Below are 13,547 nucleotides of genomic sequence, written 5' to 3' on the forward strand. Positions count from 1 at the left end.
CCACACACACAGATTCCAACCAGTTCACAAATGTGCAAAAGGGACCAGTGCGTTTTCAGGGCTAAATCCCAGGTTAGTGCCAGTGTGGCTGCAGATCCATCAAACCAGTTCAACTAGTCACCCCACTACTAACCCACAGGGCACCAGCCACCTTGGGACGTCTCCCACAATGCACTGTTTCAGGAAGCTTGGCAAGGAACTGTGGGATAAGTAGCCAAAAGGCATTGCAACTGAAATGACTTAGGAAAATACCTACGGCATGACTAGTGCGGATACACGGAACTATCAATGCTTAAACCAATTCAATACAGACTCAGCAGAGCCAAGGACTTTGTCCTTATTTAGCCAAAGAAATGAGGTTAGTTCTTTGAAGCATTCCTCAGAAACCGCTCCCAGACCTTGATCTTTTTTATGGCTCTTCTCTGAACTCCCTCCTGGTTGTCAATATTGTCCTGGTAACAAAATAACTGAGAAGGGGACACAAATCCCAGAGGAGATTGCAGAGTCAAACAGCGCCTTCCCTCCTCGCTCCAGGACCTGCTGATTCTGTGTACTCAGCTCACAACTGGACTGGACTGGCTTTGATGCAATGTGACACTGCAACTTTCTGCCCTGGATCTCCTCCAGACATTGCTCCTTCCCTGCTTTCTCGCTGCATATCTGGTTTGAATTATTTTGCCTTAGATTTACTAGCTGGATCATTTCTGCTCAGATTTCTAGCTCCCCTTGATCATTAACTGGCCTCACAATGCCTCAGTTAGGACCAGCTGCACTGTTTTTTCCCCTCTTCCAGGTCATTAATGAAGATATTCAATGTGAGACCAGACGACAGACCCACGCTACCCCTGGACGTTTCCTTCCTGATTAAATACTGTGCAGTGAATCCTTAGCCCTTATTTACATCCAGTCTGCAGTCCATGGAACAGTGCATACCAAAGCACATTTGTATTCGTTTCATGCGAGATTGCAAACACTTAGTTAAAATTCCAGCACACACTTCACATCCAGCATTTCCTGCGTCCACTCATTGTCTCCACCTAGCCAAACAAGCAGTCAGCTTTGCCTGATGAGGTCCAATCTGGGTAAGCACATGCTGCTTATAGCACTTGGTTCTGCTAGGAGTTGGGCGTCATTTCCCGCGTAAGATCTGTTCCATGATTTTACTGGGGGACTGAATTTCATCCCCCAAAGGGCAACTGCCTAAAGGACCCTCCTTTCCCGTTCAAAGATCAGTATCACGTTGTGTTAGTTTACAATTTTCTAGTACCACCCCTATTTTCCCCGACAGCTCTGTGCCTCAGATTCCCCATCTGTAAAACGGGGATAACAATACCGACCTCCTTTAGAACGTGCTTTGAGATCTACAAATGAAAAGCGGGGTATAAAACCTGGGTGTTATTTCAGGAACAATTATCAGCTGTTCCAAGTGTTTGGAAGCCAACACCCTAGGGTGCCTGTCACCTTGGCATGCTAAGGTGCAGAATTCCTTTCCATGCTCTTCATAAATAGCTAGTTTCTCTTAGTCCCCTTGGCTGCCCTTCACTTGCTCTGCACCCCCCCACACTACAACTACCTTTTCTGGTTTGCTTCCTTCTCCTCTTCCACCCATTTTAAACTGCAGGGTTTTGAGCAGTCAGTCCCCAATGAACCCCATATCAGCCGTATCTCACACTCCTCTTTCCCAGTCTGGGATGTCCGAACCCTTGGAACTCCCCGCTGGTTGGAGTTACCCTTTCCTCCCTTCTCCCCTTGCTCGCTAGATACTTGAATTCTCCCTGGGCTCTCTTGCTGCGTTCACCAGGAACTCAAATGGTTCATGGTTACTCTCACATCCTTTCAGAGTAGCAGCTGTATTAGTCTGTATTCGCAAAAAGAAAAGGAGTACTTGTGGCACCTTAGAGACTAACAAATTTATTAGAGCATAAGCTTTCGTGAGCTACAGCTCACTTCATCGGATGCATTTGGTGGAAAATACAGTGCATCTGATGAAGTGAGCTGTAGCTCACGAAAGCTTCTGCTCTAATAAATTTGTTAGTCTCTAAGGTGCCACAAAAAGAAAAGGAGTACTTGTGGCACCTTAGAGACTAACAAATTTTCTTCTCACATCCTTGTTAGCGTCTCCCTTTTGGTGAGGAGTACAAAGAGAGGGGAAACCCTGGTGTGAGTCTCCGGATCATAAGGCCAATTCCACCCTAACTTAGGAATCTCTTTGATCGTGCATATTTGGCAGTGTGTGAAACCCAGCAGAGAGATACCAGTGGTTAAAAATCCCCCATGACTGCAACTTCCCATGCTCTCAAGTGCATTGGCAGCTGGCCTGGGAAGTTTTCGCTCTCCCCCCTCCCCCCAGTCCTGGGAGTGGGCAGGAGATTCTGTCTTTCACTTCCCTTTTGTTTTTCCATTCCTCACCCCCTCTTCCTCCTAACCCAAAGGATTTCACTAGTTCACTCAGACAAGCACAGCCCTGGCTTCCCTGCCCCAAGCCCCATATCTCTCTCCCAGCTTTATGAGCCTTCAATTCACTCCCAGCTCTGAGAGGGACGGATCAGCCTGAGCAGGACAGATCAGCCCGTCTCAGATCCTCTCACACTGCCTCAGTCACAGCTGAGCAGGGGAAGTCTCTTGCTTCATGCAGGATCAGCCATTCGGCTGTACAAATAAGAAACTGGAGCCACTCCACAGTTAGGCCCATGTAAATGAAAGGAGACTGCAGCAGTTCATGGCTGCACCTTGTAGGGAAGTTGGCCATTACATAGTGTGTCGGCAGGTCCCATGTGGAGAGCTCCTGCTGAGTCAAGGCAGTTTGTTGCACTTAGCCAAGTCACTATGGGTTGTCTCTTTAGCATGCCTGGAATGACCCTGACACATCCCCAGTGCAATGTGGCTAGGAGGGGCCTGAGTCATCCGCAGTTTAAGGATCTTATCAAGAAAGCAAGGAACTACCTTGGAGTGGATGACCTCATGGGGTTTTCCCACCTCGGACTGCGATGGTTCTGTGACGCCATGGCCACGGAAAGCCAGCCGCGTCCACACACTGGAATGGAAGAAAACGGCTGAAGAACAAGGGGCTTAGCTACCCCTCCCCCCAAGACAGGTGCCAAAGAGCTGAGATACACGCACAGGGCGAGCCATACGGGGCCGTGGATCTACACAGCTGGCAGGTGGTGACCCCATCAGCTCTGGACACAAAGGAACCTGTGGGACACAAAGGAACCGTCCAGTGCTGTGGGTAAGGCACTGGATAGTCAGTCAGGAGAGCTGGGTTGAACTCCTGGCTCTGCTATGGAGCACAGGCATGTCATTATCCCTCCATGCCTCAGTTTCCCCATCTGTAAAACAGGGATAATCATCCCTGCTTCATCTATACAGACTCTTCAGGTAAGTGACCAACTGTTATTGTGTGTAAATATGGTGCCCAGCAGAAGAGGGCCCTGATCTGCTTGGTCCTCCAGGTGCTACTGTCATCAAATAAATACAGTAGAACTGACCGGTCAACCACACATCTCATCTGGAACCAGAAGTACACAACCAGACAGCAGCAGAGACCAAATAAATAAATAAAGCAAATACAGAACAGTACTTCATGAAATGTAAAGTACAAAAAAAAATAAAGGAAAAGTTTAAAAAAAAGATTTGACAAGCTGAGGAAACTGTTTTCTTATACCGGAAACCTACTGACTGCTACTTACCTACATGCCTCCAGCTTTCATCCAGACCACACCACATGATCCATTGTCTACAGCCAAGCTCTATGATACAACCACATTTGCTCCAACCCCTCAGACAGAGACAGACACCTACAAGATCTCTGTCAAGCATCTTACAACTACAATACCCACCTGCTGAAGTGAAGAAAGAGATTGACAGAGCCAGAAGAGTACCCAGAAGTCACCTACTACAGGACAGGCCCAACAAAGAAAATAACAGAACGCCACTAGCCATCACCTTCAGCCCCCAACTAAAACCTCTCCAACGCATCATCAAGGATCTACAACCTATCCTGAAGGACGACCCATCACTCTCACAGATCTTGGGAGACAGGCCAGTCCTTGCTTACAGACAGCCCCCCAACCTGAAGCAAATACTCACCAGCAATCACACACCACACAACAGAACCACTAACCCACAACAGAACCACTATCCTTGCAACAAAGCCCGTTGCCAACTCTGTCCACATATCTATTCAGGGGACACCATCATAGGGCCTAATCACATCAGCCACACTATCAGAGGCTTGTTCACCTGCGCATCTACCAATGTGATATATGCCATCATGTGCCAGCAATGCCCCTCTGCCATGTACATTGGCCAAACCGGACAGTCTCTATGTAAAAGAATAAATGGACACAAATCAGACGTCAAGAATTACAACATTCAAAAACCAGTCGGAGAACGCTTCAATCTCTCCGGTCACTCGATTACAGACCTAAAAGTGGCAATATTACAACAAAAAAACTTCAGAAACAGACTCCAACGAGAGACTGCTGAATTGGAATTAATTTGCAAACTGGACACCATTATCTTAGGCTTGAATAAAGACTGGGAGTGGATGTGTCATTACACAAAGTAAAACTATTTCCCCATGTTTATTCCCCCCCCCCAACTGTTCTTCACACATTCTTGTCAACTGCTGGAAATGGCCCACCTTGATTATCACTACAAAAGTCCCTGTCCCTCCCCCCGCTCTCCTGCTGGTAATAGCTCACCTTACCTGATCACTCTTGTTACAGTGTGTATGGTAACACCCATTGTTTCATGTTCTCTGTGTATATAAAACCCCCCTACTGTATTTTCCACTGCATGCATCCGATGAAGTGAGCTGTAGCTCACGAAAGCTTATGCTCAAATAAATGTGTTAGTCTCTAAGGTGCCACAAGTCCTCCTTTTCTTGTTTCTGTGCTTGTTTCATTTAAATTAAGAGGGTTCAAATCAGCATTTTTCTTCTGCAGAATAAGGTTTCAAAGCTGTATTAACTCATTGTTCAGTTGTGAACTTTCAAAAGAACCAGAACGTTTTGTTCAAGTTACAAACAAACTCCTGTGACGAAGTGGGACTGTTCTTAATGTTTCCTCTGAATACTGTAGGAGTGCCTCAGTTTCCCCTATGCATTTCTTAAGTATCTAGAGGGTGGGATAAGGGGGTGTAATTGTTGCAGAGCAAAGGGCCAGTGTACATAAATGGCCAACACTCTGTCTCCTGGCAACTGATGGCCTTGGCCCTTCCCCCCTGCAAGGTGAGAGCTAAAGGGTTGGAGAACAAAGGAAGCAGGTGGCCTCCTGGCCTGGGAAAGGGACAAAGCCCAGAGGAGGAGGGGCTGGAGGGTCAGTTAGTTTGGGACTGGCCAGGAACGAGGAGTGAAGTATAGATGTGGTTGTCTGGATCACTGCCCCCTAAAATGGACCCAGCTGAGGGGTCCTGGTCTCTGCACCTACAAGCTCTGTTTTAGACCATGTTCCTGTCATCTAATAAACCTCTGTTTTACTGGCTGGCTGAGAGTCCCATCTGACTGTGGAGTTGGGGGGCAGGACCCTCTGGCTTCCCCAGGACCCCGCCTGGGTGGACTCGCTGTGGGAAGTGCACGGAGGGGCAGAGGATGCTGAATGCTCCGAGGTCAGCCCCAGGAAGGTGGAAGCCGGGTGAGCTGTTTGCCCTGAAGTCAGGCTGCTCACAGAGAGGAGACTTCCCCAGAGTCCTGCCCTGCTCCGTAGGGAGCAGTCCCAGAGCATCGCCCGGGGACGCCATGGCACCCCCATGTGCGAGGTGTTCGTAAGGCTGAGGTTCTATGGTAACTTTTCATAACCTCTCCACTTTCTGAGCTGCCCAGAAGCGCCGACAGGCTCAGCTGAGATCACCTCAGGGGAACTCAGCTCAGTTTGCTGGACTGAGCACAGAGAATGAGCCTCCCTTTGCCAAGTTTTCCTAGAAATAGAGTCACCCAAAGTCTTCTCATGCAGCCTTGGCCCTTGACTACAAACTCCCACAATGCAATGCACCCACAAGGCCAGCTACTGAGCAGCCCATTCTCACTGGCCTGGCCGCTTTCTCTGCAGTGATCCCAGACAATCTCCGGCAGGGCGGAAGCAGCTGGCAACAAACCCTGGTTTGCTCCCCCGAGATGTTACCTCCTCCCTGCACCCTTAGCCATCTCCAGCGACCTGCTGAAAGAAGCTACTGGTACCATTCCCCTGCCCTCAGCTCCCTGAGGTGTAAGAACGAGCCTGCGACCAAGGGACACAATCAGCCGCTCCTGCCCCCTCTGGGCGCTCCTGTCGGGTCCCCCATGGGGCGGTACCGGCCCAGCCCTCTGACGGTACAAATCCGCATTGCTGGGGTGATGTGCACCTCTAACGTTAGCAGCCCTATGTCAATCTACTCGCTCCCTTCCTCCCCCCAGGGACAGAGAGGGCTAAACGTGCTGTCCCTGGCCCACCGGATATCACCACCCATCACCTGACCGTCCTGTTCCCCTAGCACCCATGTATTTAACAAGAGGCAGCATAGGCCGTGAGGCGAGGGACTTACCTTCCTCAGGTCGTCCAGCCCATACTCCACAGCCGAGGTGAGCACCTCCAGGGCCTGCGGATGAAGAAACACACTGGTGAGCAAGAGAGCGCAGGTGCCATGCTGGCAGGGCCAGGGGCCTCAGGTCTGTTCTCTGCATCTGTCCTCTCCAGCCGCTCTCAACCAGTCACACTGGGGTTATTCTACAGCCCCCCTCTCCCCTCCCCACACACACACTCCACATGCATGGGCAAGGGACTGGCATTGGTTGGGGGGACAGAGCGTGTTGGGGGCTCCAGCTGGGGGCTCCCACCTGAGAAACGTGTTTGAAAAGAGACCAAGAGAGCTTTGGAAACATTACAAAGGAAGCTGGCACCTGCTGGAAGCAGCCTGGCCTGCTCATGGGAGCTGAGGTGTTGATAAGTGCCAGGAGACACACACATTCGTAGGTTCTCCCCGACGCGCTCTCCTCCAAGTAGGCACGTGGCCCAGCCACCACAGATCTCAGCCGCCAACGTGGCAAAGCACCAGGGCCTATTCTGACCATTCGGCATTTCACAAAGCTGTAGGCAGCAGAGGCTCATTGGCACAGACATTCTCCCGTTGCCCGGGGGAGGTGCTAGCCCAGGGTCTGAGCAACGCTCGGGGCACTGTACCCACTCACAGCTGGCAGAACTGCTGCCAAGCGCCAGGTGGCACAGATCTGACCCTCAGGCTCTCCTGCGTCAGCCTGGAGATGAGAGGCCTCTGCTCAGCCCCAGAACTGGCTCTTGGTCTTCTTGCACAACTCCCCATCCATGTGACCCAGCTGGGATCTAGAGGGGCCCCCGTCGCATTGAAGGCAGGGCAGTTCAGTCTCCACAGTACCTTTCACACAAGGCAGGACGGCTGCTCTCCCGTCAGCCTAGAGCGAAGGGGACCTGGCCACCCAGGGTGAATGTATCCCAGTCCCTGGAGCCATCCCATCCATCCCACATCACTGGGCGTTGCTAGCCTGACAATCCCCAGCCCGAAGCTCCATGAGTGAGCAGAGCCTTAAAAGACTTCCTGAGCCACATGGGAAGGAGGAGGGAGCTGGGCCGGAGTCAGAGGTGCTCCGAGGGAAAGCCACCGTGTTGCCTCAGCAAGCCCCAGGAATGCCAGGAAAACTGGAAGAGCCTGATTCATAACTTCCCAGCAGCGGGACGCAACCCAGCCTCACCCTCTCCCAGAATTGCTGGGCACAGTGGGTAACACCAGGAGCCTGTGTCACTGGTTTGACATGCACAACTCACAACACCTGGGGCCCAAGGTCAGCTGCCTAGTGACTCAACAGACACATATGGTGGGCACGAGTCAGGAGAGGTCTGCTCAGAGCTGGGAGCAGTGCAAAGGGAGGAGCTATGGAGACAGCGGCTGAAAGGGGCAGGCCGCTGGGAACCCGTGAGCCCTGGCAGGGCTGTTATCCAGCCCCCAGCTGGTTTGCAATTTCCTGCCATCCTCCCCAGCCTGAAAAGTGCAAAGGAAGGGACCTATGTAGCAGGGACAATGGGTAGGAAAAGAGGTGAGACATCCCCTCCTGGGTGACACCCCAAGCCTCCTGCTCACTCTCCCAGTGGGGTTATTTCCTCACCCCTGCCTGGAGCTGGGCTGCCACCTTCTTCTGAGCATGTCAGACAAGTGCTGGGACATCTGTGTCGTTATGGTGCGATGCAGCACCAGAGTGAGGATGCTGGGTCCCCAGGACGCAACTCATGGTGGGGCAGGACCAGGCACTGGGTGGGACAGTGCAGGAGGTGGACTAGCTGGGACATTCTAGACCAAACCATCCCTCATCCCTAGGATCTTACCTATGTTGAGTGTTTTGCTTTTGCTCCTGGCAATGGTATTTCACTCAGCCAGCGGATACCGACAGCTGCAGTGATGGATGGCACAGGTATCATTTCTTCCCTTGGCTGGAGATCCCCAGCTTAGACACGTCCTGCTCCCTAAACTTGGGCTTCTCATAACAAGCACCAGTGCGTCCGAGGAGAAGCAGCCAGGGCTTTCTTGGAGAAAGGGCTACGCCCCAGTTAAAGTTTAGGGCTGCTTGGAGAAAGGGCTACGCCCCAGTTAAAGTTAATTGCAAATGCACATGCCAGACGGCTCCTTTGAACGCAGTGATCCTTGCCATTAGTTTTACTATTGACTTTTCCTGATTAATTAATTAGGGGCAGGGGCTCTCTAACTTGTAAACCACATGAACCAAACTCTACCAGAGAGATGGTCCCTCCCTCCGCCACTTGCCCTCCCAGTCACAGCGGCTACTACAGCAGCTGCTTCCAGGGGAAGGTAAAAGAGTTGACATATTTTTAGTTCTCTAACAGCTGGAAGCCAGGAGGAAGAGCCGGGCCCAAGTCATCAGCCAGCTCTCTGCAGGCCACCAGCGAGTGTCCTGCAGACCCCAAGCTGGGAACCACCATCTCCCTGCCGAGATCACTGCAAGATAACATGACCTCAGCAAGGAGTGCTCCTAGCCCAGAATGCTGCAGACTGGCAATAGGTATTGGGGCCTGCTGGCTAGAGCAGGGGATGCAAGTCGGGGCTCTTTGGTTCTATTCCTAGCTCAACCCTCTCTGTGCCTCAGTTTCTCCACTGCCTCACGGGTGTGCTGAGAGGCTTCACCAGGTCCCGTTTGCCCACTGTTTGGCTATGGATCACCTCAGAAGAAATCCCAAATACCATTCTCATTAGAACGCCAGCTGGGATTCCACGCAGTGTAGCCTACGCAGCAGCCACACCGACTACAGCCAGTCCATCCCTTGCAAGATGCCGGGTCTCCCACACTCAGCTAGACCCTGGGAGAGGAGCATTTCACACTTGGTCCCCATCCGCTGACCACAGAGCTGCGGGGCCCAGAGCATACAGCCAGGTGACAGCGCTGAAGGCCGGTCCGGGCTGGCTCTGATCCTGCACGGAGCTTACACAGAGTCCAGTTCACGTGTTAGGCTCGGGAGCAGAATTTCTCCCTGGCTTCAGGCAGCTAACAAGGGGCCACCTCCTCTTACACTGGAACAGTCACACCACAGAGAACACAACCAGAGCCGCAATGAACAGGATCAGGCATTCGCCCACACAGCAATGGGCACTGGTCACCAGCTGGGCAGAGAGACAGTTTCTGTCCCACAACAGCCTGTGTGGCCAGGTCTCTCCTCCGTCTGTGCTCCTCAGGCCACAAGGGCCTCGGAGGGGCAAGAGGGCAGCTCAAAGGGCCAGATGGCTGCTTAGCGCAACTGGCTTTCTGCAGTAAGGGCCATGAGGAGGCTGCCCTGGGAAGCAACCCTTGAGCCATCCCTCAGCAGAGAAGGGAACACAGCCCGGGCTTTCAAGCAGACCCCTTGTGGCAGTCTGGACGCCTGGCGTCACCCCTTGGACAAAGTATAAAACTCCTATTTGCTGGTCACTATTGTCCTGGTAAAATACCTGTTGCAACCTTGTGTGTGAATGTATAAGCTTGCAGTTACTCTACATGTTAAGAACTGCCACACTGGGTCAGACCAAAAGTCCACCTAGCCCAGTATCCTGTCTGCTGACAGTGACCAATGCCAGGTGCCCCAGAGGGAATGAACAGAACAGGGAATCATCAAGTGATCCATCCCCTGTCACCCCTGTCCATCCCCTGTCACCATTCCCAGCTTCTCGCAAACAGAGGCTAGGGACACCATCCCTGCCTATCCTGGCCAATAGCCATTGATGTTCCGAGTCTGGGGAGCGGCCAGACCCGTTCTTCAGACAGAGGGCAAGCTGATGCCTCAGCCAGGTGTGGACAAGGTCACACGGGCCATCACCTGCTAAGTGGCCATTCATTGGCAGGGCAAAAAATCTCCATCCCAGCAAAGAAACAGCCTGGGGTTCCCAGCCCCGCAGCCTGCCTGTTGCCACCTTCCAGCTGGAGCTGCTTCTCAGAGCTAGCGTGGGGGGTCTATAAAAAGGGGGAGGGGAAGACACCCCAGAGTTTCCCTGCCATTCTCTCAGCCTCTGGCAGTCCAAGCACCTGAAGAACAAAAGCAGCAGCGCTGGTCTGGGGCAGGGACCTGGACCAAAAGAACTTCAGCCAGCAAAGCTCCTGAAAGGTGGGGTGAGCTTTGAATGTAACCTGGGTCCGTGTGTCAGGCGTCAGTTGCGTTTTATCTGTATTGCTCTTGCAGCCACTTCTGACAGTTATGCCTCATGGTGTGTATTCACGTCAAATCTCGCTCTTCGTCGTTAATCAACTCGTTTGATCTCATCCAGTGTGGAAGGGTTTGGGAAAGTCCATCTGAGGTCATCAAGTCTGTGCATTATTTCCTTTGATGAGATCACTGACTTTTGTTAATTGGTATTGGCCAGGGGAGGGCTGCCCAGTGCAGGACGTTTGTTTCTCGAGGGGAATTCCAGACCGAGGGCGTGTGGGTGTTCCCAGCTGCAGTTCACACCCCGACGTGGCTGTGGGTGACTTGCCTGCAGGCGGCTGTTTGTGAGCAGGCTGGGACTGGAGGTGACAGCAGCAGAGTGGGGCAAAGGGCACCCCAGGTTCGAGGGCAGGGGAACACAGCTAGTCATTAGTCCGACTTGGACTCTGGGGATGTCACCCGGCTCTGGGCTGCAACAACCTCCACCTCTGCCTCACCACGACACCCCCAAACGCCCTCAGCGCCGCTGCTGAATCAGCCAAAGGGGGAACCATGATGCTCTGCTGGGGCTGCTGCCAGGCCATCCCACCCGCCCTGCAGTTGCTTAGATCCAGGGCCGGGAGTGGGGGTGGGGGATGAGGATGGCCATGCAATGGCTGTGCAAATGGCAGTGCAATGGCCGTACGAATGGCTGAGTGGTGTTAATACTGAGGGGCACTTCCCCTCCCCACAGCTGACTTTGGATTTGCCTCATGCTCTGCCACAGGAGCAGGGTAAAGGACAGAGAAGCCTGATTCTTCCATAGCCCAAGAGCTACTTTGCAGGGCCGTCGAGTGCTGGGGAAAGGCCGTGGCTGTGCCCACGGTCCCCCCCGAGTTCTGGGGCCCTTTCTCTGTGCTGTGGGCTCTCGGTATGAGATTGGTGGGGAGGTTAAAATCTGGCCCTGGCCCATTTCACTGCAGGAATGTAAGGTGATGGGCGGGGCTGACCTGCGCTCCTGGGCCTCTCCACGGCTGCCCCCAGCCAAGGCTCAGCAGATCAGTGCGTGGGGCCAGGAGGTGCGGGGAGGGGGGTGTCTGAGCAAGGAGTGTGGTGTGGAGAGCCTGGGAGAGAAAGGGCTGAATCCCCCGGATGACTCCACCCCGGGGCAGGGCGATGCCCAGGATGGCCCCAGCTGGCAGTATTTTCCCAGGGGTGGTTCCTGTTTCCTTGGGCTGAGTTTATCTTAGTTCTCTGAGCTGGGTGATTCGCACCCTGTTCCGGTGCTGCATGGGTGGGGCGAGGGGCATTGCTTTAAAAATAGTCTAGAGCAAGCAGCCTCCAGTGCCGCCCCCCTCCCACTGGCAACCCCACCCTTTCCCCCACTGCCCCCGTAATGAGGAGTATCGAGGATTACAAAGCTGGCAGAGCAGGGGCTGGGACAAGCCAGCTCACTCCACCTCACGCTGGCCTCTTCCTGCAGCCCCCAAGCTAACCATGCTGGGGCCAGGGACTCCTCCCTCTTTCCTGGGCCAGGCCAGGGTGGAGGGAGAGCCATGGTTCAGGGACTGGAGCAAAGACCACGCGGGTATCGTAAGCCACTCCCAGCCAGGAGGCTTGGGGAGCTGAGCGGGGCAGCTGCAGCCCTAGCTCCCATCAGGCATTGGCGCTGTCTGGATCCGGCACTGCAGACTCTAAGTACACTCTACATGCCCTACAAGCCACAGCACATGTACCTTCCCCTGCATGGGTTGGGCTTGAACCCAGGACTTGTGGCACAGCCCTCTACCACTTGAGCTAAAGGAATAGATCCCTTAGAGGGCAGCAGTAATAGGCTGTAATCCTCTCTGTGGCCCAGATGCTAGAGGGGGATGTGACATGAGCCATCCCCATGTATTATCCTGCCATGCCCTCCCTGCAGCCCAGTTTGGGGCTCTTTGTCATTGTGTCTGACCCACCCCTGCCCTTCCCAGGGCGCCCGGCCCCGGGGCAGCACGCGGCACTCACGATGAGGCTGTTGAGGGTCACACTGTTGGTGTACAGGAACTCGATGACGGCCAGGAAGACCTCGGGCTGCACATGGCTGAGGACCAATGGGGTCTGGGGGGGCCACGGCTCCTGGGCACCTGGCTGGGGTTGGCTGAGGATCCCCTGGAAGGCTTGGCAGCGGCAGGCGAGGATGCAGCGATGGGCGAACACCTCCTGCCTCTCCCTGCCCACCACGAACGTCACGTCACTGTGGAGACGGAGACAGGCTGAGCCACGCCATGAGGAGCAGGGATTGCAACAGGGTGGCCACTGTCTGAGTGCCCCATGCAGAGTACCCCTGACCCCCATCCCCCCTTCAGAGTACCCCATCCCGCATGCAGAGTACCCCTGACCCCATGTGATGTTATTGACTTGAACTGGGACCGTATAGAACATTGTTGCAACCTAGGTCCTGTAGCGGCACCAAATCTTGTATAAAGGAGGTCAAATAAGGTGTCAAACAAGGTTATGGTTTGCTGGTTATGATTATGCTATGTTTGCATGTATCATTTTTGTATTTAAAGATATAAGTATTGGCTCTATACTGTCTGTATTCCAAACTTATGCTATGCTTCTGGGTGACACCCCAGACAAGTTGGTGTCAGCTCTGCCTAGCCTGCTTGATGGCCCATTAAGGACCATCAGCTACACAACTGATCCATTAAGAGAAGGCAGATACACCTGGGGATTCAGCCAGATGTGCAGGGACCTGCCTATGGACAGAACTCTGAGGGTTTTCCAGGCTATGTGATGGGCAGCTTGTCCTTGGGACAAAGAAAACACAGACCACGTGGCAAGAGACTATAAAAAGCTGCTGCAGCTCCTCCATCTTGTCTTCAATCCTGCTTCCTACCTCTGGAGGGACTTTGCTACACTGAAGCTTTGAACCAAGGACTGAAAGACCCATCC

The 13,547-nt window shown here is 53.3% G+C and overlaps 1 protein-coding gene across 2 annotated transcripts in view; it reads right to left on the reverse strand.

Annotated features, from left to right (window-relative positions):
- Window positions 1–13,547, reverse strand: part of BTBD19 (BTB domain containing 19) — a 69,832-nt gene that overhangs the window by 45,562 nt on the left and 10,723 nt on the right. The window contains exons 2-3 of one of the 2 annotated variants that reach the window (XM_038413781.2): window positions 12,618–12,846; window positions 6,523–6,576 (exon numbers count right to left, since the gene is read on the reverse strand). In XM_038413781.2, coding sequence (XP_038269709.1) covers window positions 6,523–6,576; window positions 12,618–12,846 — 283 coding nt within the window. The remainder of the gene's footprint in view (window positions 1–6,522; window positions 6,577–12,617; window positions 12,847–13,547) is intronic. The other variant, XM_038413782.2, reaches the window with a different exon arrangement.

The sequence above is a fragment of the Dermochelys coriacea genome, chromosome 8, assembly GCF_009764565.3.
Source record: "Dermochelys coriacea isolate rDerCor1 chromosome 8, rDerCor1.pri.v4, whole genome shotgun sequence".
NCBI lineage: Eukaryota > Metazoa > Chordata > Testudines > Dermochelyidae > Dermochelys > Dermochelys coriacea.